The 25,291-nt window shown below is 39.1% G+C and overlaps 1 protein-coding gene and 1 long non-coding RNA gene across 3 annotated transcripts; one reads left to right on the top strand and one right to left on the bottom strand.

Moving 5' to 3' along the window:
* Positions 1-56: 56 nt before the first annotated feature.
* LOC131011639 (5-formyltetrahydrofolate cyclo-ligase-like protein COG0212) lies at positions 57-4,146 on the top strand. The gene is made up of 6 exons (XM_057939410.1): positions 57-585; positions 693-783; positions 2,393-2,619; positions 3,135-3,210; positions 3,570-3,695; positions 3,781-4,146. The coding sequence occupies exons 1-6, from the start codon at positions 136-138 to the stop codon at positions 3,927-3,929; spliced, it is 1,119 nt and encodes a 372-aa protein (XP_057795393.1). The 5' UTR covers positions 57-135; the 3' UTR covers positions 3,930-4,146.
* Positions 4,147-22,689: 18,543 nt separating this feature from the next.
* On the bottom strand, positions 22,690-25,287 carry LOC131011638 (uncharacterized). 2 transcript variants are annotated; one of them, XR_009097059.1, is made up of 6 exons: positions 24,496-25,287; positions 24,350-24,413; positions 24,134-24,267; positions 23,555-23,614; positions 23,326-23,385; positions 22,690-23,120 (listed from the first exon to the last, which is right to left on the bottom strand). It is a non-coding gene; the product is annotated as an uncharacterized LOC131011638 (long non-coding RNA). The 2 variants fall into 2 exon arrangements; XR_009097060.1 differs by lacking the exon at positions 23,555-23,614.
* Between the last annotated feature and the right edge of the window lie 4 nt (positions 25,288-25,291).

Below are 25,291 nucleotides of genomic sequence, written 5' to 3'. Positions count from 1 at the left end.
ATATTTTAATAGACTCCGTCGAATTTTGACGGGTCACTTGCTAGTTTATCCAAAAACGTTTGGTTAGAAATCAGCCAAACACGACCTGAAGAAACCAAAAGCAAAAAAAGAAATCAGCCAAACGCGATTCTTGAGATGAGAAACCGCGACATCATCCAACATGGCTTCGCGAGTCCCAACCGCCATTTTTGTATGGATGTGCAATTGCTCAAGCTCTCTCACGCATCTCCGCTGTCAATCAAATGGACTCCTGCTTCCAGTTCCAGACCACCCCTTAACCTCCCTTCAATTTCCCGGACAATAACCCCTATTTCCCCACTGTTTTCGAGAACGACGGCCTCCCGCCGCAGCGACGCCACTTTCGACGAGGCGGCGTACGAGGCGAAGCGGCTGAGCTTGGACGCCGCCGCCCGGGAGTCCATGGCCGAGAAATCCGCTGTCGAAGGCGACGACCCGAAGGCGTGGAAATGGGTCATCAGGAAGCGGGTTTGGGACTTTATGGAGGCCCGGAATATAGCTCAGTTCCCCCGCCCCGTTCACCACCGCATTCCCAATTTCGTCGGCGCCCACATTGCTGCTCAAAAAGTATTCGCTTCAATTTGAATTCTAATTTTTCATTTTCCTCCCCCCCGCAAAAAAGAAAAGAAAAAGAAAGTTATAATTTTTGATGTATTTCTTCTCGACTGTGGCAGTTGAGTGAGTTGCAGGTGTTTAAGGAGGCGAAATGCGTGAAAGTTAATCCGGATACGCCCCAAAAACAAGTCAGATTCCTCACACTTAATGGTAGTATAGCAGCTGCTGCTTATGCGTAAAGCCCTTTGCATTTATTTCTGCGTTTTGTTTCGTATATATAGAATATGATGTTTGGCTAATAACTTTGGAGGAGTGGACGTCGTTCCCCATGGATGCGAATCTTTGAGACTCGCGTAGAACACGCCAAGCGTCGTAATATTTTAAAAAGGACTCGTGCTCGGATTGATATATTTGTTGCGCCGCCATAGTGATTTGGTCATCACTCATGCCGCTCCCCCAATTTGAACGGCCTTTTTGCGTATATTGCCCACATACCTTTACGTTCTTTTTAACTCATTCGAATGCGACTTGATTTGCTTCATGTAGCGTGGAATTGTGTTGGGAGACCGTTGGTAGTTGTATTTTCTTGTAATTTCCCCTAATAGACGAGAGCCTTTTGATCGGCTCCCTTGGTGGCATTCAGCGTTGCCTCGGCCCACAGGGTGTATATGAGCTTCGTTTTCCCCGGAGTGTAGCCGCATTGCTTGGTCGACTTTGGCATGGCGGGTTGTTCCACCAATTTTCAAATTCACGCTCCATTTTTTTAAAACAAAGAAGAGAGGAAAAGCTTGAATGTAAGATGAAGTAGAAGGAGAAGATGAATTTGAGAGTGGTGTAAAACAAATGAGGGAGAATGGGGTATTTATAGAAGAAAATTAGGAATAAGAAAAAAAAAAATCAATTTACCGTTGAGAGCCAAACGGCTTTTTCAATTTTAACAAAAAAATAAATTCAATTGCTCAAAAGAGCCTGCTGCCTCAAATCTTCAGATTTTAATTTTTTTGTTTTTTTTCTTTAATTTTGACTGGGTAGTGGAGCGCACGCGCCATAACCTCTCTCCTCGCGCACCGAGTGTGCAACTTCGTGCCGCATCTCGAGCCCCTCTGGCATCAGTCTCTGCGGCTCGTGCTCGCACCGCAAGCTGCACTGTGGCTGCTCTAACAAATCCTAGTAGGGTCATTTTGGAGAATTGATTATTGTATGTAAGATCATGAAAAACTAAAATGGGGTTAATGTTCTTTTATTTTTTGGAGCTTATTTTTAGATCTAATAAACTACTTAGGAACTATTTTGCCAACTAAGTACTTTTTAAGAGACTATAAGCTTCTAAACATCTTATAAGTTGTTTTAAGAAGCTTATAAGCTCAGCTATGATGTGGTTGCATTGAAGAATTGGAGCATATGATTATCTTTGATGTGGTTGCATTGAAGAATTGGAGCATATGATTATCACCTAGCTCTCTAGTGTCTCAATCTCTGTTTTTTCCTCGTAACTGCACTTTATAGCTTCCTATGTTATTTGCCATGCTGCATCAACTGTTCCAGTTTCACTATCTAAAAGTTTTAGTTTCTATGGTTGCGAATTTTAGTTAATTGTGTACATTTGAAATATCCTAGGCATAATGATTTTATGTATTGTTATGTTCTTGAAGCTCTTTTGAATATCAAACTATGAAGATATTCTACATTTAGGATTAATCTCTTAGGTTACATTTTGTTAACAGTAGGCAGGCTATAATCAGAGCTGCAGTATGCCTGAAATATTAATCTAGTATGGAGGGTTTGGGCTTAGCATTTTGATACTTGTGTCCACTGGCAGGTGGGAAAAAGCTTTTGACTCCACAGCCACGTCTGAGGACCGGATTCTTCTCTATACTGGAATACTCAATGTTAATTCCTGAGACTATTAAGGAGGCATGCACATCTGTCGGAGTTGCCAAGTATGGCAAGCCTATAGGACTGGAGGAAAAGATAAAAGTGGACTTAATTGTTGTTGGTTCTGTTGCTGTCGACCCAAAGACAGGGGCAAGACTTGGCAAGGGTGAGGTATAATATGCTACTATGTTTTTTGGGTCCACTATTCTTGTTCAATTAAGCTAGGACGTCGGTTTCCTTTTGGTCTGATTTGGATTATGTCAAAGCTTTTGTAGCGTCTTGCATCAATCTTCTCCTATTAAATGCGAGGTCAGTGATGAGCATATCAGAAATTTCATAAATAGGATTTAGAGATGCTTTCAGTTTTTTCAGAGTTTTGTCGTAATCTTTCAGTCTCGGAGGTTTATTAAATGTTGTTTTACTTGGGTTGCTACTCTGTCAAATCAAGTATAGTTTTGGCCCGATCTTATCTATGATTTTAGTTACTAGGGTATTATAGTATAAGAGTTTTTTCTCGTTACAATTGTAGAGCAGTGGAGAAGATAATTTTTAGGTGACGTAAGTGGTTACACATTTCTTGGGACGTTTTCCTTCATTTCCCTCCTACTATCACAAATCACAATCTTTTTGTCTTGTTTGTAAACATTAGGCTTCAGTTGGAGTTATAATAATTATTTATGGTGCAGGGATTTGCTGAACTTGAATATGGTATGCTACGTTACATGGGTTCCATTGATGACTCGACACCAATTGTCACATCTGGTACAATCTGTAGCTTTTCCTCTCAAATTTGTATGTTTTTTCTCCTGAAATATTTTCAAGTCAGTAACTGTAACTGTCTTGACGCCGAGTGATGCAAATGCACAACAATTGATCAATCAATATAAGCTTCACTTGATCATGGCAAGCGCTTCTACATCTTCTCTACATAACACACATACGGCATACCTTTTCGAATTATTACCAGATATTGATATTCGGCATCTTCCTTGTTATAATAGATACATGCTTCCAATGTGAATGTCTCAATGATCCTTAAGTTGGTCGTGTTGATGCTATAGGACATTGAAAATATATACTCTTGATGAAATAAATGCATCTCATCATGTACATATATATAGTGCATGATGAACAATTGGTGGATGAGATTCCCATGGACAAATTGCTGGTTCATGATGTACCTGTCGACATCATTTGCACTCCAACCCAAATTATCTTCACCAACACCTCAATTCCAAAACCTCAAGGTCAGTTCCGGATTTCCCTCTCTTAATGTTTCTCTAATTTTCATGATCTGCTTAGTTAAGATTGGGAGAAATTGTGCATTCCTAGGAATATACTGGGATAAACTATCTCCAGAAAAGCTTGGTCAAATAAAAATACTAAGGGAGCTAAAGAGTAAAATTGAACGCGAAACTGGGGAAAAGCTTCCCACCGCCAAGGAAGCGCTGATGCATCTCGTTTTTTTCTCAATCATGTAAACATTTCTTCTTCTTCTTCTTTGTAAACAATAATTTATGCGTTGAGAAAATCATGTTGAGGTTGATCTTGTTTGAATGATTTTTGAGAGTGATGTAAAATGTGGTTATGTCAACCTTGTAATTGTGCTAGACATTGATGTATGGAGACACGTCGTCGAAAGCAGCTGCTGAAATTAATTGTCATAATTTATATGCACATGCATGAATAGTTTCAGCATCATGGAATTTGGGCATTGACTTGCCTGAAACCTAATCTTGATAAGAAGCAAGACTGTTGAATCTAAGATAATCCAATCATGTACTTCTCACTTTGTCTTGTTTTTCCCCAGTTTTCTTATCATGGTTTCGCATATTTCATGATAGATTCTGACACCGCACCCACACCTAGGGCTACGGTTGTATTCAAACTAAGCCGATCGAATACCTTTAGGTTTGGGCTCGGCTCTCTAAATTTTTACTAGGCTCGAGCTCGGCTGGAGTTCGAATTCGATCTTTAAATTGAGCTCAAGCTCGGTTCGAGAGGTCAATATTAAGCTTGAGCTCGGCTGGAGTTCGAATTCGATCTTTAAATCGAGCTCGATTCGTATTTGGCTCGACAATGTTTTTTTTTCAATTGTTACTCAAGCTCGAATTCTACCTCAACTCGCAAAAAATATATATATATATATATATATATATATATATATATATATATAGGGTAGGGTTAATATAAAAACCCCTCTTAAGATGAAAACTAGGAACCAATTTAAAGGCATTGATTTAAATAAAATAGATGGTTGAGATTAAACTACAGATGCACAATTTCGATTGCATAGATGCACAGTTTCAATTGCATAGATCACAATTTCGATTTGCTTGAGTATTTTGCATTGTTGGTTTCAATTGCATAAATTGCATATTTTTTAAGTGCACAGTAAAATATAATAGATGCACAGTTTCTTTTGTTGACTAAATTCTAACCATTAGATCTAATATTTAAAAGGTGAAGATTAGGTTCCTAGTTCTCATTTTAACAGAGGTTTTTATTAGAACCTCTTCCTATATATATATATATATATATATATATATATATATATATATATATATATATATATATTGTTTGAGCTCAAGCTCATGCTCGAGATCTGGCTCAATTGAATCTACAAGTTTCAATCCACAAACTACAATTTATCATTTATATACTCAAGCCCATTTTCACAAAACAAATTCCCATAACACAGCACACGAGTATTATGAAATAAACTTAATACGAGGATCATGAAACATATGACACTTGATCTCGAAGCTCCTTGCGAATCTCATCCTACAAATACCAATTTTATGAATTATAATGATAAATTGTTAGCTTTTATGCTTTTTCAATTTTAATTTAGGGTTATACTATAATTCAGACAGCCCGACCATCATCGCCGGTTGAGCATTGGGAGAGTTTCAGCCACTGTAGCAAGGAGAAGAAGATTGGGAAGCTTCTCAAGTCGATTTGGGTTGGGTGTTGTTGGCTGTTATAGAAAAAACGGAACGAGAAAAGATTCGAAGGTAAGGAGTGGGAGAGCAAGAGCTTGGTTATGGAGTTAAAAGCTAGACTGTGGAGTTGGAACAAAAGTTTTGGAATTTTGAACAATGAGATGGAGTTCACCTTGTGGAGCTCCAACGATTTAATTTCTCGAATTATGTCTCCACACATTGAGCTCGTGCTCGTGTAGCTGCTCCTCATCAAGATGCTCTTTTTACTCCCATTCTACCTCACAGATGCAGATTCGAGCTTTCAAGTCGAGTCTGGTCTGGAGGCTGGAATTTTGTAGATGATGTTGTTGGAGTTTTGTTTCCTTGTTTGTTCTCTTTGTTTCGACCATATGGTACCTCTGGTGCCTTATGGAGTGTTTTAATAAAATTCTTTTCCTGATAAAAATAATATATATATATATATATATATATATATATATATATATATATATATATATATATATATATAGGGAGAGGTTCAAGAAATAACCATAAATAAAAAAAGAACGGAGAACCATTTTCAGCCATTCGATCATCAAGATCTACGGTGGATGCATCATCTTGTTGGATGAATATAGAACCTGGGTTCAAATCCTGAAGGGAGCATTTTTTTTAAAAAAATTTTAGTGCATTAGTTTTAACAGCGAATGCATTAATTTTTACCGTGAATGCATTAGAATTGATGGTTCTCCCGTTCTCACAAATAATGTAGTTCTCTCTAGAACCACACCCTATATATATATATATATATATATATATATATTACTTTGTATATTTATTTTCTAAATCTGTTTATGAGTTATAACTTATAATTTAATTTTATCTCATAGATAATTTGTCATATTCACAAACATATTCGATAGCGAGCTTATTCAAGAACCAATTTGCGAGCATATTCGCAAATAAGCTCGCGAATAGGGTTGTTATGTTTCGAGCCGAACATATGCAAGCTCGAGTTCGGTTTGATAATTTTATCGAGTTCGGCTCATTTAGGAGACGAACAAATTTTAAATGAATTTTTTCTTAATCGAGTCGTGAATAGTTTACGAACGACTTGGTTCGTTTACAGCCTTGCCCTGCGGCCCCTGCCCATCTCTGAGGATATTGAGTATTAAAATACCAATTCGATCAAAATCTAATTTTTCTTTTTTTGAACCTTTTGTTTATATTTAACTGAATTGAACCAAGAACAATATAAATTGAACCTTTCCCACTTAAATGTGTTGGCTCTGATTTTCTTTTTCTTTTCTCAAATGTACTAATCCCACCCCAACGAACAAATGATTTGACTACAAAATGAGACCTTATCGTTGAATTAAATAAGCTAAAGACACTACACAAAAGAGTAGTCTTAACCTAATTAGTATAAATTTATGAAACGTTTACTTTGCATGATTGATAAAATTCATGATTAAATATTTTTTATCCCTAAGAGTAGGAGTTTTCTAATTCCACCCTTTGAATGTGTGATATGAATAAAGCAAAACTAGTTTAAATGATAGAAATAAGGGCCTTATAATATCCCAAAGTTTCAATCCACAAAAATAAACAAAAACCTTAGTATTTTTATCTTGATTAATCCTTCAAAGTAAACGCCCTCTTAAAAAATAGTGTAACCTATGAGCAGGTGGCATTTGGTGGCGTTGTGGTCGGCAGGCGACAACCTTAGTGAACAGGGCAGGGTGACTGGGGGTGGTTGGAACGTGGTGGCAAAGGTCACGGACAATGGCAGAACTAAGGGGACAGTGGGGGTACTGGGCCCTATTGAATTAAAAAAAAATGAAAAAAAAGCATTTTAGTAATTTCTCATTTCACAATTAAAAATAATAAAATAAAGCTAAAATTGTGAATTTCAAGCCTCCAACGAAAAAAAACAAAAAATGCAGCAGTTGAAATTCTTGGCCGTAGAAAATGGTAAAAGGTGGCAGACTGGCAGTAGAGAATTAAAAGTTAAAACCAACACAACTTCCACATACTGATATCACCATGTTCGTATAGTATAGTCTCTTCCTCTCCAAATAATTTTCTATTTTTTTATAGCCATTTTGAGACACTATATTTGTATATTAATAATACCTTATTTATTCTTATATTTCACATTTTCAATATTAATTACTTCCTCTGTCTCATTACAAATATCTCATTATTTAAATATTAGGCATAAAGAGATATATTGCTAAAAAATGAATGAAACATCTCATTATAGAAAGTGAGACATTTGTAATGGAACATAGTGAATATACTACTTTTTCACTACTTTCAATACTAATTATAATATTTTTTTTCACCACTTCCAATACACTCAACAATTCACCTATATAAATTGATTAGTTGGTCCCTTTTTTTGATAAATTAATAGTATTAAATAAAAAAAATTAAAGGCCGCGTCACAGATACTCGATCCCAAAGACCTTTAGCTTTAGACATTAACTCCTTATCGCTTGTCAACACACGCATACATTAGTTGGTCCTCTTTTTTTCTTTTTAGATAAATTAATAGTATTAAATAAAGAAATTTTAAAAGGACTCTGTTGGTATCAAATGCAAATCCATACAATAATACCAATGCAGCGGAAACAATTTATAACGCACATACAACCGAGAAACGTCCCCAATCTTAGCAAACAAGAATATCTCCACAAGTAATCAAGATAATATGCAAGACGATAAATGAGATAAGAGATTTACGTGGTTCGGCAAATGCCTACGTCCACGGGAGCAACACCAATCGTAATATTGAAGAACTCCGACGATTCGCACAACCCGCGAACTCGTCACACAATGAATCGAGAATTACACCCAAGATGAGATCAACCTCTCACTCTCGTACACTCTCAAACCCACGCTGGAAAAACCCTCTTCAAATACCTCACAATCTCTCGTGTATATCACACCCCAATTCTCTCTGTTTTTCTCTCACAGCTCTCTCTGCTCTCACCTTGATGTCTGAAGCAAGAAGTGAGTATTCACTTACGCTCCCTCTCTCCCCTTACGACTTTCACTACAAAAAGCAAAAGGAAAAAGCAAAAAGTAAAAGCAAAAGAGAAAAGGGTTGTCCCCTTGTCTGCCACCAACAATTCTCCACCTCGTACTTCATTTGATAAACCTCAAATGTAGGACGAATACGAGCACCGCCCACGAACATGGACACCCGTACAAGCTGCACCACTTTTCCATGGTTGCCTACATACCCAATCCAGGGATCAAGCTCCTGTAGTTCGAACACAAAAGGATAAGCTCCACCTCACCCCAACACCGCCCCGAAAGGCTGCCCCGTTTGATTATCAACACGGGTTGATATGTAGCAAGTCCAAACAGTGTTGAAACTTGCCACCAGTCACCACCTTGGTTAACATGTCTGCTGGGTTTTCATCTGTGTGCACTTTCATAAGAGAAATATCACCTTCCTCTATGACATCCCGCACAAAATGATACCTGATATCAATATGCTTGGTACGAGCATGATGAACCTGATTCTTTGCCAAATGTATAGCACTCTGGCTATCACACCACAGGTCCACGCGATCCTGCTTAATCCCAAAATCACCCAGAAGACTCCACAGCCACAAAGCTTCCTTAACCCCCTCTGCCAAAGCCATGTACTCAGCCTCGGTAGTGGAAAGAGCCACTGTAGCCTGCAACATCGATCTCCAACTAACGGGGGCACCGTGTACACAGAACACATATCCCGTAGTAGATCGTCGTCTGTCTAGATCACCCGCATAATCCGAGTCCACAAACCCATTAACCTGACATGTATTTCCACTAAAACACAATCCTGTGTCGCTGGTACCCTTCAAGTACCTAAGGATCCACTTCACAGCTTCCCAGTGTGTCTTTCCAGGATTAGCCATAAACCTGCTCACAACACTAACTGCTTGTGAAATGTCCGGACGTGTACACACCATAGCATACATCAAACTGTCAACTACACTAGTGTAAGGCACTTTCTCCATCAATTTTTCCTCTTCAGGTGAAGTGGGAGATTGCTTTCTAGAGAGCCTGAAATGAGGAGCTAATGGAGTTGCCACCGATTTTGCATCTTGCATCCCAAATCTCTGCACAACCCGCTCAATGTAGCTTTTCTGGCCCAGGAACAAAACACAGTTTGTCCTCTCTCTTCTAATCTCCATACCTAGTATTTTCTTAGCAGTGCCCAAATCCTTCATCTCAAACTCTTTACCAAGTTGAGATTTCAGTCTATCTATCTCCACCTTGCTCTTCGAGGCAATAAGCATGTCATCCACATACAACAAAAGATAGATATACTCACCTCCAGGAAGTCTCCGAATATAGACACAACAGTCATAATCACTTCTGGAATAACCATGCTTCAGCATGAAAGAATCAAACCGCTTGTACCACTGTCGAGGAGATTGCTTCAATCCATACATGGATTTCCTCAAGCGATAAACATGATCCTCTTTACCCTCAACCTTGTAGCCCTCAGGTTGACGCATATAAATCTCCTCCTCCAAGTCTCCGTGCAGGAAAGCGGTTTTGACATCGAGTTGTTCCAGCTCAAGATCACTGTGAGCCACAACACTCAACAACACCCGAATAGAAGTGTGCTTCACTACTGGAGAGAAAATCTCATTGTAGTCCACTCCCTCCTTCTGTGCATATCCCTTTGCTACTAACCTCGCCTTGTACCTGATCCCACCGAGCTCAGAATTATCCTCTTTCTTCTTGTAGATCCACTTACAACCAATAGCCTTCTTTCCTTTGGGCAAAGGTAGAACCCCTTCCAAAACTTGATTCTTCCGAAAAGACTCCATCTCTTCTTCATTCGCAGCCAACCAGCTTGCGCTATTCTTATCCTGAATAGCTTCCTGGTATGATGTTGGTACCGCATCATCCTCTGGTAGTGCGCACCTGACCAAGTTTGCCTGCCCATAATGCTTCAAAGGCTGATCTGACCCCAGCTTTTGAACTCTCTTGTATGCTCGCTTTGGCCTAGTGGAAGCCAAATCATCCGCGAGCCGCTGTTGGTGTAAAACATCTACATTCTCTTGATCAAGAGCCTCGAGCTCAGACTCCTCATCACTCTGTTCTCGAGTGTCTCCATGACCTACTTCTTGAACACGACTAGAACCTGGTTGATCCTTAGGTTCTATCTCGATCACCTGAGACTTGACCGTCTCATTTTCATCTTCACCGGGCATTGTAGCTTTAAACTTAGCTGCCATGGAATACTCATCAAAGATAACATCCCTGCTGATTATGAACTTTGAATTTTCCAAACACCACAAGCGATATCCCTTCACTCCAGTTGCATACCCCAAGAATATTGCCTTCTTGGCCCTCGCCTCAAGCTTTCCCTCGCTGACGTGATAGTATGCTGTGCATCCAAAAGTTCCGAGTCTCTCATAATCTGCATGTTCCCCAGACCATAGCCTGTATGGAGTATCTCCACCTAAGCTCGAATGTGGAGATCGATTTATGACATGAAGTGCTGTAAACATCGATTCTGCCCACCATTCTCTGCCTAGCCCTGCATGAGACCGCATGGACATTGCTCGCTCTCGCAGCGTGCGATTCAGTCTCTCCGCGACCCCATTCTGCTGCGGTGTATTCCTGACAGTCCAGTGCCTAGCAATTCCCTCCTGGTCACAGAACTTCTTGAAGTCACCATCTGTATACTCTGTACCGTTATCAGATCTCAATGTCTTCAATTTCTTTCCTGTCCTGTTTTCAACCATTGCTTTCCACTTCTTGAATGTGTCAAACACCTCATTCTTATGCTTCAAGAAATAAATCCAAGCAAATCTAGAATAATCATCAATAAACGTGACATAGTACCTGGAGCCTCCCTTGGTGGTAACTGTAGCTGGCCCCCAGACATCAGTGTGCACATAATCTAAGATGCCTTTGCTCCTGTGTTTGCTGGCCCTGAACTGAACTCGGTGTGTTTTCCCGTACACGCAATGCTCGCAAAATTCCATGCAAGGCTTCTTCAAGTTCTTCAGCAAACCTTCTTGACAAAGTAGATGCAGACCCTTCTCTGACATGTGTCCGAGTCTCCTGTGCCATAACCGGGTGTAGTCCCCTGGATTTCTACTAGTTCCATCTGCTCCAACTGCCGCACTTCCCGTCACTGTTGTGCCCAAAAGCGTATACAAATTTCTTTGACGGATACCCTTCATCACAACTAAAGAACCCCGAACAACCTCTCCATGACTCCATTCCAAGTGATAATTTTGCATCCACCAGAGTCCAAAGCACCAGCGGAAATAAGGTTCTTACATAGTTCCGGGATATGTCTCACATCCTTTAAGGTTCTGATAACCCCATCATGCATCCTGATTCTGATCGAACCGACCCCCACTGTTTTGCAGGAATGGTTGTTTCCCATCAAAACAGTTCCACCATCTATTTCCTCATAGGTAGTAAACCACTTCCTATTCGGAGACATATGATAAGAGCATCCCGAATCAAGTATCCACTTACCGGAGATTTCCTCGTTACCCGTGGAATTGAAACACTCACCGATATCCCTTTCCTGCGAAGCAAAACCAGCTTCTTGTGTCCCTTGTACCTTCCCGCTGTTGTTGTACTTGTTCTTGTTCTTCTTCCAAGTTGTCTTCTTGCTGGGGCAATTTGCTTTGAAATGCCCAAGTTCCCCGCACTTAAAACATGGTCTCTCTGCAAGAGGTTTTGAACTGGATCTAGCCTTTACTCCCTTGCCTTTCTCTCGATCACTTGTCTTGCCCCTCGTATACAATCCCTGTGCCTGCTCCTTGCTCCCACTAGTAGCCATGCCACTAGTTGCAATCTTTCGAAGATCATCCGCCAGGAGTGAAGTCCTAGTTTCATCCATCGTCAGAGTGTCGCCCATGAGCATCAAGGTTTGTACAAGATTTTCATACGATTTTGGCAATGAGAGTAGTAGCATGAGAGCTTGATCCTCATCTTCCACCTTCACATCAATATCCTTCAAGTCCGATATGCATCTATCAAACTTGTTTAAATGTTCCTGGATAGGTGTACCTTCCTCCATCTTGCAAGTGTACAATTTTGATTTCAAGTAGATCCGATTCGTTAGAGTCTTCGTCATGAAGTTCGCCTCTAACTTCAACCATACTCCCGCGGCGGTTACCTCATTGTCCACCAAGAAAGCAACATCCCTCTCTAGGCAGAGAATGATCGACGCTCGTGCTTCAAGATCTAACTCTTCCCAATCCTCATTCGACATGTCTTCGTGCTTCTTTTCTTTTCCCGCCAAAGCTTTGTGTAGCTTTTGTGAAATTAGCAAATTCTTCATTTGCATCCTCCAATAGGAAAAATCATTCTTCCCATTGAACCTTGCTATCTCATACTTTCTTATCTTGACCGCACCACTCGTAGACGTCATTTTTCAGCTTGTTTCAGATTTTCGTTTCTCTCAGGAATTTCGTCGAACACCTGGTATGCGCCTCTGCTAGGACCAGCTCAATACCCCTCAAATATGAGCTCAACCACCCGAATTTGATATCAAGCTCTGATACCAATTGTTGGTATCAAATGCAAATCCATACAATAATACCAATGCAGCGGAAACAATTTATAACGCACATACAACCGAGAAACGTCCCCAATCTTAGCAAACAAGAATATCTCCACAAGTAATCAAGATAATATGCAAGACGATAAATGAGACAAGAGATTTACGTGGTTCGGCAAATGCCTACGTCCACGGGAGCAACACCAATCGTAATATTGAAGAACTCTGACGATTCGCACAACCCGCGAACTCGTCACACAATGAATCGAGAATTACACCCAAGATGAGATCAACCTCTCACTCTCGTACACTCTCAAACCCACGCTGGAAAAACCCTCTTCAAATACCTCACAATCTCTCGTGTATATCACACCCCAATTCTCTCTGTTTTTCTCTCACAGCTCTCTCTGCTCTCACCTTGATGTCTGAAGCAAGAAGTGAGTATTCACTTACGCTCCCTCTCTCCCCTTACGACTTTCACTACAAAAAGCAAAAGGAAAAAGCAAAAAGTAAAAGCAAAAGAGAAAAGGGTTGTCCCCTTGTCTGCCACCAACAATTCTCCACCTCGTACTTCATTTGATAAACCTCAAATGTAGGACGAATACGAGCACCGCCCACGAACATGGACACCCGTACAAGCTGCACCACTTTTCCATGGTTGCCTACATACCCAATCCAGGGATCAAGCTCCTGTAGTTCGAACACAAAGTTCATGGTAAATTTGGAAATTGGGGTATAGTTTATGGTTTTTGGCGTAATTAACCCTAAAATTAACGATGCATCTACTAAAAAAACAAATTAGCGACTACTGCACAACGGAATCTTTTGTTAATAAAAAATTTCAAATCATCCTTTGTTTGATGCGGCAACAATGAAAGATTAATATATATGGTGTATTAATTTTGTATAAATGGCTCCAACGTTTTATGTAGTTAATTTAATTTAAAATTTGTAAAATTATGTAAAACGTTGGAGTGATGGTGATATAAGGCCCAAGAATTAAAGATGGAAAGTAATTCTTGGTTAGTACATACGATAGTGACAACATTTACTCTAGTGGTGGTTTTATTGTCTGTGCTTTAAAAAAAAGAATTGTAAAAATTCATTTATTGGGTGGAGAGGAAATATTTGGGCAAGAGAATAATATGACGTGGAGTGGGAGCACCAAAATGAATAGTAGTGAATTAATTATGGTAGAGTTGAGAGTTTGTGGCCAATCTATAAATGGGTGCAGCAGAATATTGAATATTACTTGACCTATTTCTAACTGTGCTTTTATCTTTTAATTCGATTTGGAGAATCATAATGGATTTTCTGGCCAGGAATCATCGCATACGAATAGATTCCATTATGAGAGACTTCATTCAAAATGCACCATCTCACTAAAAAGTACCTTCAAATATGCCGATTTCTTCTCTCAAAAACCTTTTTCGGTGTATGGGTCATATGCAAATTCTTCAAATTAACCTATTTATTAATGGTTTACAAGTAAAAAAATAGTAATAAAATAGAAATGGAAGTAAAACTGCGATTCAAGCCCTTCTTAAATCTAGAAAATCATCCCTCAAAAAAAAAAAAAAAATCTAGAAAATCTAATTTACACATAGTTTGGGTCCTTTTCGAAAAAGGCCTTCGAATCACCTGTATGTGGTAGGGCTGGAAAATCGTGCGTGTCAAATCGTTATCGGGTCGAGCTCATATTGACACGATCTAATAAGACCAAATCTGAATACGACCTGTTAAGAAAGTGCTCGACACGAACACGAATTCGATACGATTTACTCAAATCCGAACCCGACACGAATACGATAACAAGACGATTTGAATCATGTTGACTGTAAAGAAAAAACGACGAAGAAATTGCGATGAACACAAGGTGTTATTGATTGATTCGCGAACTGAGAATTTTACAAGGTGTTACAAGTGTTGACTGGTGGTACTACTTTAGACACCCAATTGCTCATTATATAGCAAGCTTTGAAAATAACGAGCTGTAAACAACCATCAAAGAAACCGTTGTGCAAAACAGTGATAACTTTTAGCTCTGCAAAGGAAACTTTGACTCTGTCTCTGGAGTGTTGACTCTGCCTTGGCAACTCTGACTCTGATATGCCTCGGCTCTGACTCTGGCAGCAGCGCGATCTCTCTGCTCTGCCAGTAGCACGATCTCTCTGCTCTGGCAGCAGCGTGATCTCTCTGCTCTGGCAGAAGACCGATTTCCCTGGCGAAGGCAGCGGCGCGATCTCTCTGCTCTGGCAACTTCACCAGAGGAAACTAGGGGTGAGCAAAATACCCGAAATCCGAATATCCGATCCGATCCAATCCGAAATTTAAATTTTGGTTCGGATTAATCGGATCTGCGGATCGGATCGGATCAAATTTTAAGAAAAATTCGGATTTTCGGATCGGATCGGATCAGTACTTTTCAAATCCGAACTAATCCGAAATCCGAATTGTATTTAATATATATATATATATATATATATAATTATATATAATATAAAATTTTGAATTATTGAATATACTAAAAAGTAAAACCTAAACCCTAATTCCCTAAACTAAATCAGCGATCCGGCGCCGCACAGCTCCAAACCTCCACCACCACGCCTTCTCTGACTCTCATCGTTCTCTCCAGTCTCCACCACCACGCGGACCGCGCCGTCCCACCCCGTCGACCGCCACCCCACCTACTCTGCGCTTGCAATCCCCAGAGCAGCTCGAGGCTCGAGCACTGCAAATCTGCGCCTCTCTCCCCGAGTCCCCGACGGCCGACGCCCTCCACCTCTGACCTCAACGGCGCGTCATTCCTTCAGGCTGCCAGGTAGGTTCGATTTTAGCTTTTTAGTGAACCTCAAGAATGTTGAAAATTGATGCTTAATTATGACTTATGATTGTGTTCGAATTTTGTTGATTCTTATTTTGATTTGAAATTCTGAAATGATGCAGCTGTACCAGGCAAAAATCGGATTTGAAATTCTGAAATGGATGCTTAATTATGGATTCTTGTATTTCGGATTTTTTCGGTTTGGATCGGATTTCATCTGAAAACTTCGGATTTTCGGATTCGGATCCACGGACTATATGGTTCGGATTGGATTTTATTTTCTTCAAACTTCAGATTTTCGGATCGGATCGGATCGGATCAGGCAAAAATCCGATCCGTAATCCGAATGCTCACCCCTAGAGGAAACTTTACAACACCAGAGTATACAAACTGGATTATAAGCTTAGGAAATCATAAACAACAAATCTCCACCTGATTTCTAAGCTAATAATAGACAACAATAACAAAGGCTCCAGTTCTTCCTCCGAAACATTTTAATTCTGTATCAAACTTCAAATCAGCAGATTTACCAACTTAAGACAATGCTCAAACTTAGCAGTAGGCAAAGCCTTAGTCAGCGCATCAGCTGCATTCTCCTCTGTCCCAACTTTCTCCATCTTCACCAATCCTTGATCAACTATATCTCTTATGAAATGCATTCTGACATCTATATGCTTAGATCTCTCATGAAAAGTTTGATGTTTCATAAGATACAAAGCACTCTGACTGTCACACTTCAAAATTACAAAACTTTCCTCAATACCAAAATCGTGCACTAATCCTTTGAGCCACACAACTTCATTGACAGCTTCGGTTGCAGCCATGTACTCTGCTTCAGTGGTTGATAATGCAACTACAGATTGTAGTGAAGATTTCCAACTAACAACTGATCCAAAGAGTGTGAAAATGTAACCTGACTGAGATCTCATGTTGTCTGTGTTAGCAGCATAGTCAGAGTCAGTGTATCCCATCAAGAAAGGCTTGCTGATGTCTTCCTTCCTCTGGAACAAAATAGCTCTGTCTGCACTGCCCTTTAGATACCTCAGCACCTTCTTGAGAGCTTCCCAATGCTCTCTACCAGGATCCACCATATACCTGCTCATAACACTTATAGCTTGTGCAATGTCTGGCCTAGTGCAGACCATTGTGTACATCAAGCTTCCCACTAAATTTGAGTAAGATATATTTATCATTTGGTGTCTCTCTGCATCATTCTTTGGCTTTTGTTTATCTGAGAGTTGCAGATGAACAGCTAGGGGCACTGTAACAGCATTTGATTCATGCATATTGAATTTCCTTAACATCTTCAATATGTAATCTTTTTGACATAACCATAGCTTTCCAGCCTTCATATCTCTCACGATATACATCCCAAGAATCCTTTTAGCTGCACCAAGATCTTTCATTTCAAACTCTTGATTCAAACCATCTTTGATTACCTTGATTTCAGCCTTATCTTTGCTAGCTATTAACATGTCATCTACATATAGCAGCAAATATGCAACAGTAACTTCATTCATTTTCTTCAAATAAACGCAGCTATCATATGCAGATTTTGTGAATCCCATCAACTCCATATGCTCATCAAACCTTTTGTACCATTGCCTTGAACTCTGTTTGAGACCATATAAGCTTTTCTGAAGTAAACACACCTTGTTGCTTGTCTCTGGAAGTACAAACCCCTCAGGCTGGACCATATGTATCTTCTCCTCCAACTCTCCATATAGAAATGCGGTTTTAACATCCATCTGCTCAAGCTCCATATCAAACTGAGCTACAACTGACAACATAACTCTGATGGAAGTATGCTTAACCACAGGTGAGAATACTTCATTATAATCAATTCCCTCCTTTTGAGTGAAACCTCTTGCCACCAATCTTGCTTTGTACCTAGTCTGCTCCTTTCCAATAACCTCAATATTCTTCTTGAAGATCCATTTGCAGCTTACTAATTTCTTGTTCAGTGGCTTTGACACCAGTATCCAGGTACCATTCCTTTCAAGAGAGTTCATCTCCTCTTTCATGGCTAAGAGCTATTGTTCTCTCTCTGGTCCCTTCATAGCCTCGGCATAGGATTTGGGCTCCTGATACTCCAGCTCCTCTGCAATGCTCAGAGCAAAGTATACCATCTCAGCTTGGTTATATCTTTGAGGTGGCTTGGGCTGCCTCCTTGCTCGATCCCTTGCCAGTTGATATGAGCTTAGATTGTCAGAGCTGCTCCCAACATCTTCATCATCTGCAGCTTGTTGAGGGACTTCAGTTGCTCCACCTGATTCATTATCAGCATGGTTCCTATCAAGCAATTCATCCAACAGAATTTTACCATCTGCATTTTCTTTCTCTGGATCAGATCTTACTTTATAAGGCATGAGAGCTTCATCAAAGACTACATCTCTGCTGATGTATACTCTCCCCATTCCTGGTTCAGTGCACCACAACTTGTACCCCTTCACACCCTTGGGGTAGTCCAACATTACACATTTTAAGGCCCTTGGTTCAAGCTTCTCTTGTCTAACATGTATGTATGCTCTGCACCCAAAGGTTTTCAAATGTGAATAGTTGGATGTAGAACCATACCAGAGCTCATCTGGAATTCTGAATTCAACAACGGATGAAGGAGATTTGTTGATCAAATAGGCTGCAGTGACAGCAGCCTCTGCCCAGAATTTCTTTGGCAGCCCTGAGTCAAACAACATACACCTTATCCTTTCCAGAATGGTCCTATTCATCCTCTCAACAACCCCATTCTGCTGTGGAGTTCCTGGGACTGTCTTGTGTCTCTGGATTCCCCTTCCAGAGCAGAAATCATTGAACTCCTTGGACACAAATTCCCAACCATTATCAGTCCTCAAGCACTTCACCTTGGTTGCCTTTTCAGTCTCCACCTCATTACACCACACTTTAAATTTCTCTAGTGCCTCAGTTTTATCCTTCAAGATGAAAATCCACAACTTCCTAGAGTAATCATCCATTATAGACATGTAATATCTCCCTTTTCCAAGACTTTCAGTTTGTGTTGGTCCCCACAAATCAGAGTAAACATAATCCAGAGGAGCTTTAGATGTATGTTTACCTGTATCAAATGGGAGTCTCTTGCTTTTGCTTAAGATGCACTGCTCACACATGTCCACCTTGAATGGAATAAGGTTGCTGATCTTGTTCTGTTTCAGTAACTGATTGAGCCCTTCTCTCCAACATGAGCCAATCTTTTATGCCACAAGATTGAATCATCCTTCTTCATGGAGTCAGACTGCCCTGTGATGGCTGTAGCTTCTAAGTAATACAAACCATTCCTCCTCATCCCCTTCAAAATGACCTTGTTGTCTTTGGTGACAACAACTCCACCCTTTACAGATCTCCATTCATACCCCTTCGTTTCAAGAGATCCAAGGGATATCAGATTCCTTTTCAGACTAGGGATGTACCTCACCTCCATCAAAGTCCTGATGGTGCCATCATGCAGTCTGAACTTTATACTCCCCTTTCCTTTGATTTCACAGGTCTGGTTATTTCCAAGAACCACTGTTCCTTCCGATTGAAAATGTAAATCAGTAAACCAACTTTTAACTGGACACATGTGGAAGGAGCATCCTGAATCCAGTATCCATTGGTCATCCAAATCACCTTGCATCACATTCAAAGCCTCTGCAGTGTCACACTGCTCTTGCTCCTTGGGCTCTTGCTTCTTGGTAGTGTTGGACTGCTTTTGGCTTTTATTCCAAATGTGGCAGTCCCTCTTCCAATGGCCCGGTTTCTTGCAGTGATAGCAAGTTTGAACATCATCATCAGAGTTCTTGTTTCCCTTCTCCTGTTTACCTTTTTGAATTCCTTCTTGGATTTCTTGGATTTATCCCCTTTCTGTTTTACAGTCAAGCCCTCACCAACAGCCTCTTTCTTGTGAAATGATGTTGATGATGCCTTCTGCAGTTCCTTAGATTTCAGAGCAGACTGAACCTCCTCCACAGTGATGTCACTTTCTCTCCCATACAACATAGCATCCTTGAGTTGATCATATGAACTCGAGAGAGCATTGAGTAGGATAATTGCTTGATCCTCATCTCCTATTCGCACATCAACATTTTCAAGATCATCAATGATCTTATTGAATACCTCCAGTTGATCATCAATCGGTTTTCCATCCAAGATTATGTAGGAGTACAGCCTTTGCTTCAAGAACAACCGATTCGCAAGCGATTTTGTCATGTAAATCGCCTCCAACTTTGCCCACACCGCCGCTGCAGATTTCTCCCTGGCTACCTCCCTCAAAACCTTATCACCTAGGCATAGGATGATAAGGCTATGGGCCCTCTCACGCATTTCTGCTTTCTTGAGTTCTGTCTCCACAGCTGCCGCGGAATCCCTTGTAACCGCCGATGAAGAAGATTCATCATCCCCTTTCAGAGCTGCCGCCAAACCTTGCTAGGTCAACAATGCACGCATCTTGATGCGCCATAACCCAAAATCATTTTTCCCCGTAAACTTCTCGGTCTCAATTCGTGGCATCGACATTCCTGCGTCGGTTGTGGATTTGTACGGCGGCAGAATATTGAAGAGGGATTTGGAGGTAGGATTTTATGTGAATCACTTCGTCAAGGATTTGGGGATTTGCTTGAGGGAATGCCAGAACATGGGATTGGCGCTGCCTGGGCTGGCGCTGGCTCAGCAGCTCTACGTGTCGCTTCAGGCTCATGGCGAGGGTGATTTGGGAACTCAGGCTCTCATTCTGGCGCTGGAGAGGCTCAACAACGCCTCGCTTAATGTAAGCTGCTAAATCAGAATATCTACTTCCTTTCACGTTGTTTTTCTATGGAATGTTGCTGTAATTCATCAGAATAAATTAAATGTTGGCAAAAACTTGTTTGCATTTGGATGTAGCGATAATCGGCAATCCAAGTAGAAGAGATTATTGATCTCTAATTAATACTAACATCAAATGTGAAAAGGACGATAGCGGAAGTTGCAAAATCCCCCTCTCCCAGTTTCATCCTCTTCTTCAGATATGTTTTTTACAGCACAAAATTCACGTTGTATATGAAGCTGAAATCAGATATTGTTTATTCGTACAAAAGTATAATATCATTCATGCATGATAACATAGTTATTATAATCGTATAGCCATGTAGTTATGTCCTGATGTCGGACTTCCATGAGTTATTCCAGATATTGCTCTTAATTTTAGATAAAAAAAATGAATTTGTATAGTTGAATAATTATTTGCACTCTGCGTATATCTACTTGAAATTGATCATTAGCAATATTTGAGAATAGATGTATGTGTTTATATTATTTTCAACGCTACGTCAAAATTTTGTTCATACTATTGCGTTGTAATTCACATAGTTTTTGTTCAATGAAGACAACTTTTTATAAATTGTTTAGTAATGTTCCTGAATATATTACTCAGGTGTATTTTATAAATTGTTTAGTCATATTTGATCCATCAGTTGATACTTGATACGTAAGATTTTTAATGTTTACACAAATTTAATTAGTAGATGACATGCATAATTAAATTTGACAGGTGCTGAAAATAATCATGTCCAAGCCGACACTTTCCCTTCATACCTACCGATCTGTGATGATTCTCTGAAGCCATATGTAGGCCAAACTTTCAATTCAGTAGATGATGTGTTTGACTTCTATGGACTGTATGGATATTCATCTGAATTTGATGTTCGGAAAGGTAAATATGGTCAGATAATATATCAGATATTCGTTTGCATCAGGGAAGGGATTAATCCCGGCAACAATGAGGAGCATCCAGAAAATCAGCCGAAAACTACTAAGAGGCGACGTAAGCCATCTACCTGGAATGACTGTCATGCACGGGTCATAACTAGAATATTGGATGGGGGTGAATTCATTGTTAGCAGATTTGATGAAGCTCACAATCACAAATTAATATCTCCAGATTGTCGTCACTTAATGAAATACAATCGGAAGGTTGATGCTTCACACCATATGATCATGCTAAGAGTTGATTGATAACTATGAGGATGTTGGTTGCACAAGCAATGATTTCAAGAACTTGTACACGATGAATAAAAAGTTTAACTTCAAATCTTACACATGCCGTGATGAAAAATTCATCGCATGAATATTCACGTTGTTACAATTAATATGTATTAATATTCATGTTGTTATGCAGATTATTCATGCGTACGCATTAAAATATTCGTGCCATACTTATACTCGCAATATGACACATCTGTATAATGTGCTAAGTCAAAATATTCATGCGTAATTACAATATATTCACACACCTTCTCAATGTGTTATAGACGATTACAATATATTCACACACCTTCTCAAAGTTTAACTCCAAATCTTACACATGTCGTGATGAAATATTCATCGCATGAATATTCACGTTGTTACAATTAATATGTATTAATATTCACGTTGTTATGCAGATTATTCATGCGTACGCATTAAAATATTCGTGCCATACTTATACTCGCAATATGACACATCTGTATAATGTGCTAAGCCAAAATATTCATGCGTAATGACAATATATTCGTACACCTAACTAGTCAAAAACAGTGGATTTGAGTGTTCGATGCACGTTCCTTCCTCTGAAAGTTTAAGTAATATGTATCAGTTCATATGGGAATAAAAGAAGATTTAGGTGAATGCATTTAAACAATAGCAATGATTATCCAGTTCCCAACTGTATTGTAGATTTAATCGATTTTTTTTAAAACATCAAGATACAATTCACGCATTAAAGTTGGGTTAATCAATCAAAATCGAATCTTTAATTTGGTAGGTATCCAGACGCCAAAATCGGAAGAGTTATAATGGTAGGTATCCAGACGCCAAAATCGGAAGAGTTATATGGCAAACATTCCCAGCATTTTTTCTTTCATAGTCAGTCTCTTGCTTGCATTGACACTCCTTTCAATGTACGGCGATAAATTGAAATTAGTTTTCTTAAGCATATCCTTCCCCCTGCATCTATTTGCCAATATAGGCGTTTCGAATGAAACCACCTAAATGTGCATCAATATACCCAACAATTCTTAGTTTATCATTCAAAATTCACATGTAATTATAGAAACAAAATATTATCTTAAACATTCCATCAACAGTACCACACAAAATATTTTGAATAGCCATGCATACATTTTCTACCAGGGGCTTCAATATTGTACGCCTTCCTGTTTTTGCCCCAATGCACACACCCAAGTCCTGATTAAGATATCATGTATTACAACCATATCGAATAATCTCAAATTCTACCACGACGGAGTCGTTTTACCACGTTATTGATATTTTCAAATATCGGATTCTCTTTCCCAAAATTTGTTATGTTTGTCTTCACACCAGTCCTCGTATATACTTCTTCAGCCATGTTCACATCGTTGACGCACCCAATCTGCAAATGATCACATAAAATTCGTATAATAACCAATATAATTCGCTCACAAAATTCATACCACTTAACTAAATTCACATGCCAACAAAATTCGTTTTAATAAAACACCAAACTTCACATACTACTTAACTATTGTCACATTGTATACAATTTACACTATCTTCACATTGTACACAATTCACACTTAACTACTCGTTTTACAAACCTGAACATTGGATGGGCCACCACCATCTACACTTTTTGAGGCAGTTATCCCCTGAGCATGCTGTTGAAGGCACATATAATTTAGTTTGGATCTTTGTCATGCTTCAGACACAAATCTTCACATATAACTTAACTTTATTCACATGCCAGCAAAATTCATTTGGAACAACACATAGCTTATGAAAACCACTAAACTATCTTTATATTGGACTCAATTTATTATTACAAACCTGTACATTTGATTGGCCACCACCGTCAACGCTATTCGGTTCAAGGATCCCCTGAACATGCTGCTTAAGACAAAATAAAATAAAAAAACACCAAAAAAACATATAATTAACTTGGTTCTTTTTAATTGAAATATTAGCTCCAACATTATGTCATTGAAAATAAACTCCTCTGCTTAAATATCTAAATCATAATGACATGTAACCCAAACCAAATATATCATTTAACTTAAAAATAAAACTCAGACAAAATAACATGTAATACACTATATTCGCACTATACTCATAATAATTCGCACACACACATATAATTAGTTTGATACTTCCCTAATCAAGATCTATAAACTCCCACACAAAAAATCCTTCTGTTTAAATATCTCAATCAAAATCACACGTAACACAAACCAAATTTCTCATTAGACTTAAAAAATAAAACTCCATCAACCACATAAACCAGATAATACCATATATTCGCACTGCATTCATAAATATTCACACAATCGTTCATACATATTCCCACATAAACTACGGGTTCCTGGACTTAAAAAAAACAAAACCATCAAACTACTGCCAATAACATACCGTATCACCCGTGGCTACACCCGAACTTCCAGCACCTGTATTGTCCTCCACACCGAGTACAGATGCCCCCTACATTCTAGAAAAATCTCTGAAAAATCTCTGTTGAACCATCCACCACCATTCTAGAAAAATCTCTGAAAAATTGTTTCACCGAAAACTCCTTGAAATTGCGAAAAAATTCAGATGAATAACAATGACCATTCATACAAATCTCACCGCTCTGACCGCCGCCCTTGGTTCAATTTCTGTTGAACCATCCACCACCATTCTAGAAAAATCTCTGAAAAATTGTTTCACCGAAAACTCCTTAAAATTGCGAAAAAATTCAGATGAAGAACAATGACCATTCATACAAATCTCACCGCTCTGACCGTCGCCCTTGGTTCGTGCCATCGCCGGAAAATGGATTTAAGAAGACCGGAAATATGATCAAACTCAGTTCACGCCGCCTCAAGAAATCTCCTTGCCAAGAACAATAGATATTGAAAATAGTAATAGGGTTTAACTTTTTTTAGTTGGGTGCATTTAATTGGAAGTCATATTTTCAAACCTTTCTTCTCACTAATTCACGCTATTCATATCTTTGGTATATCATTTCAATCAAATCAAATCTATTCTCTAAATTAATTAGGCATATTAATCGGACAAGTCAACATGTCATTCCAAAATTACCCTTTCTATACTATTCGCGTGAATCAACTAATAAAACATAATGAATAATCTGATATTGTTTAAACCTTAATCTCAGTCGTTAATTAAGTATAGATCTAAGGTTAAGATTAGTTCTTAAGTTATATTCTAAGAGGGGTTTGTGGAATAACTGCACCCTATATATATATATATATATATATATATATATATATATATATATAAATACCGTAAAATAGATAATTATTTGGTTTCGAGCTGTCACAATCCTACCCTCTAAAAGAAAATTCAGTGACGGAAAGATGACTTATATCGCCGAATGCAATATTTTGGGGATCGTCATTGTTGGAAAACCATATTAGAAATCATCATTGTTGAAAAAATATTGAAAGTTCGAGGTTAACGTCATCTTTCCATCATCAAATTTTGTATAGCGGAACATTTATTAGAAAAAACTAAAAATTTGGGATTTCTTAGGAGAATGAAAGTTCGGGATATTTTATGGAATAA

The sequence above is a fragment of the Salvia miltiorrhiza genome, chromosome 2 (genome assembly GCF_028751815.1).
Source record: "Salvia miltiorrhiza cultivar Shanhuang (shh) chromosome 2, IMPLAD_Smil_shh, whole genome shotgun sequence".
NCBI classification, from domain to species: Eukaryota; Viridiplantae; Streptophyta; class Magnoliopsida; order Lamiales; family Lamiaceae; genus Salvia; species Salvia miltiorrhiza.
The sequence above is the reverse complement of the archived record's forward strand: the minus strand, read 5'-3'. Positions and strand labels throughout refer to the sequence as shown.

What these genes read in the sequence shown, in the direction of transcription:
- LOC131011639 (XM_057939410.1), top strand. Translation starts at nt 136, where the DNA reads ATGAGAAACCGCGACATCATCCAACATGGCTTCGCGAGTCCCAACCGC. An exon ending in CCCACATTGCTGCTCAAAAA is followed by an intron (nt 586 to 692) that starts GTATTCGCTTCA and finishes CGACTGTGGCAG; the next exon opens with TTGAGTGAGTTGCAGGTGTT. An exon ending in GACACCAATTGTCACATCTG is followed by an intron (nt 3,211 to 3,569) that starts GTACAATCTGTA and finishes ACATATATATAG; the next exon opens with TGCATGATGAACAATTGGTG.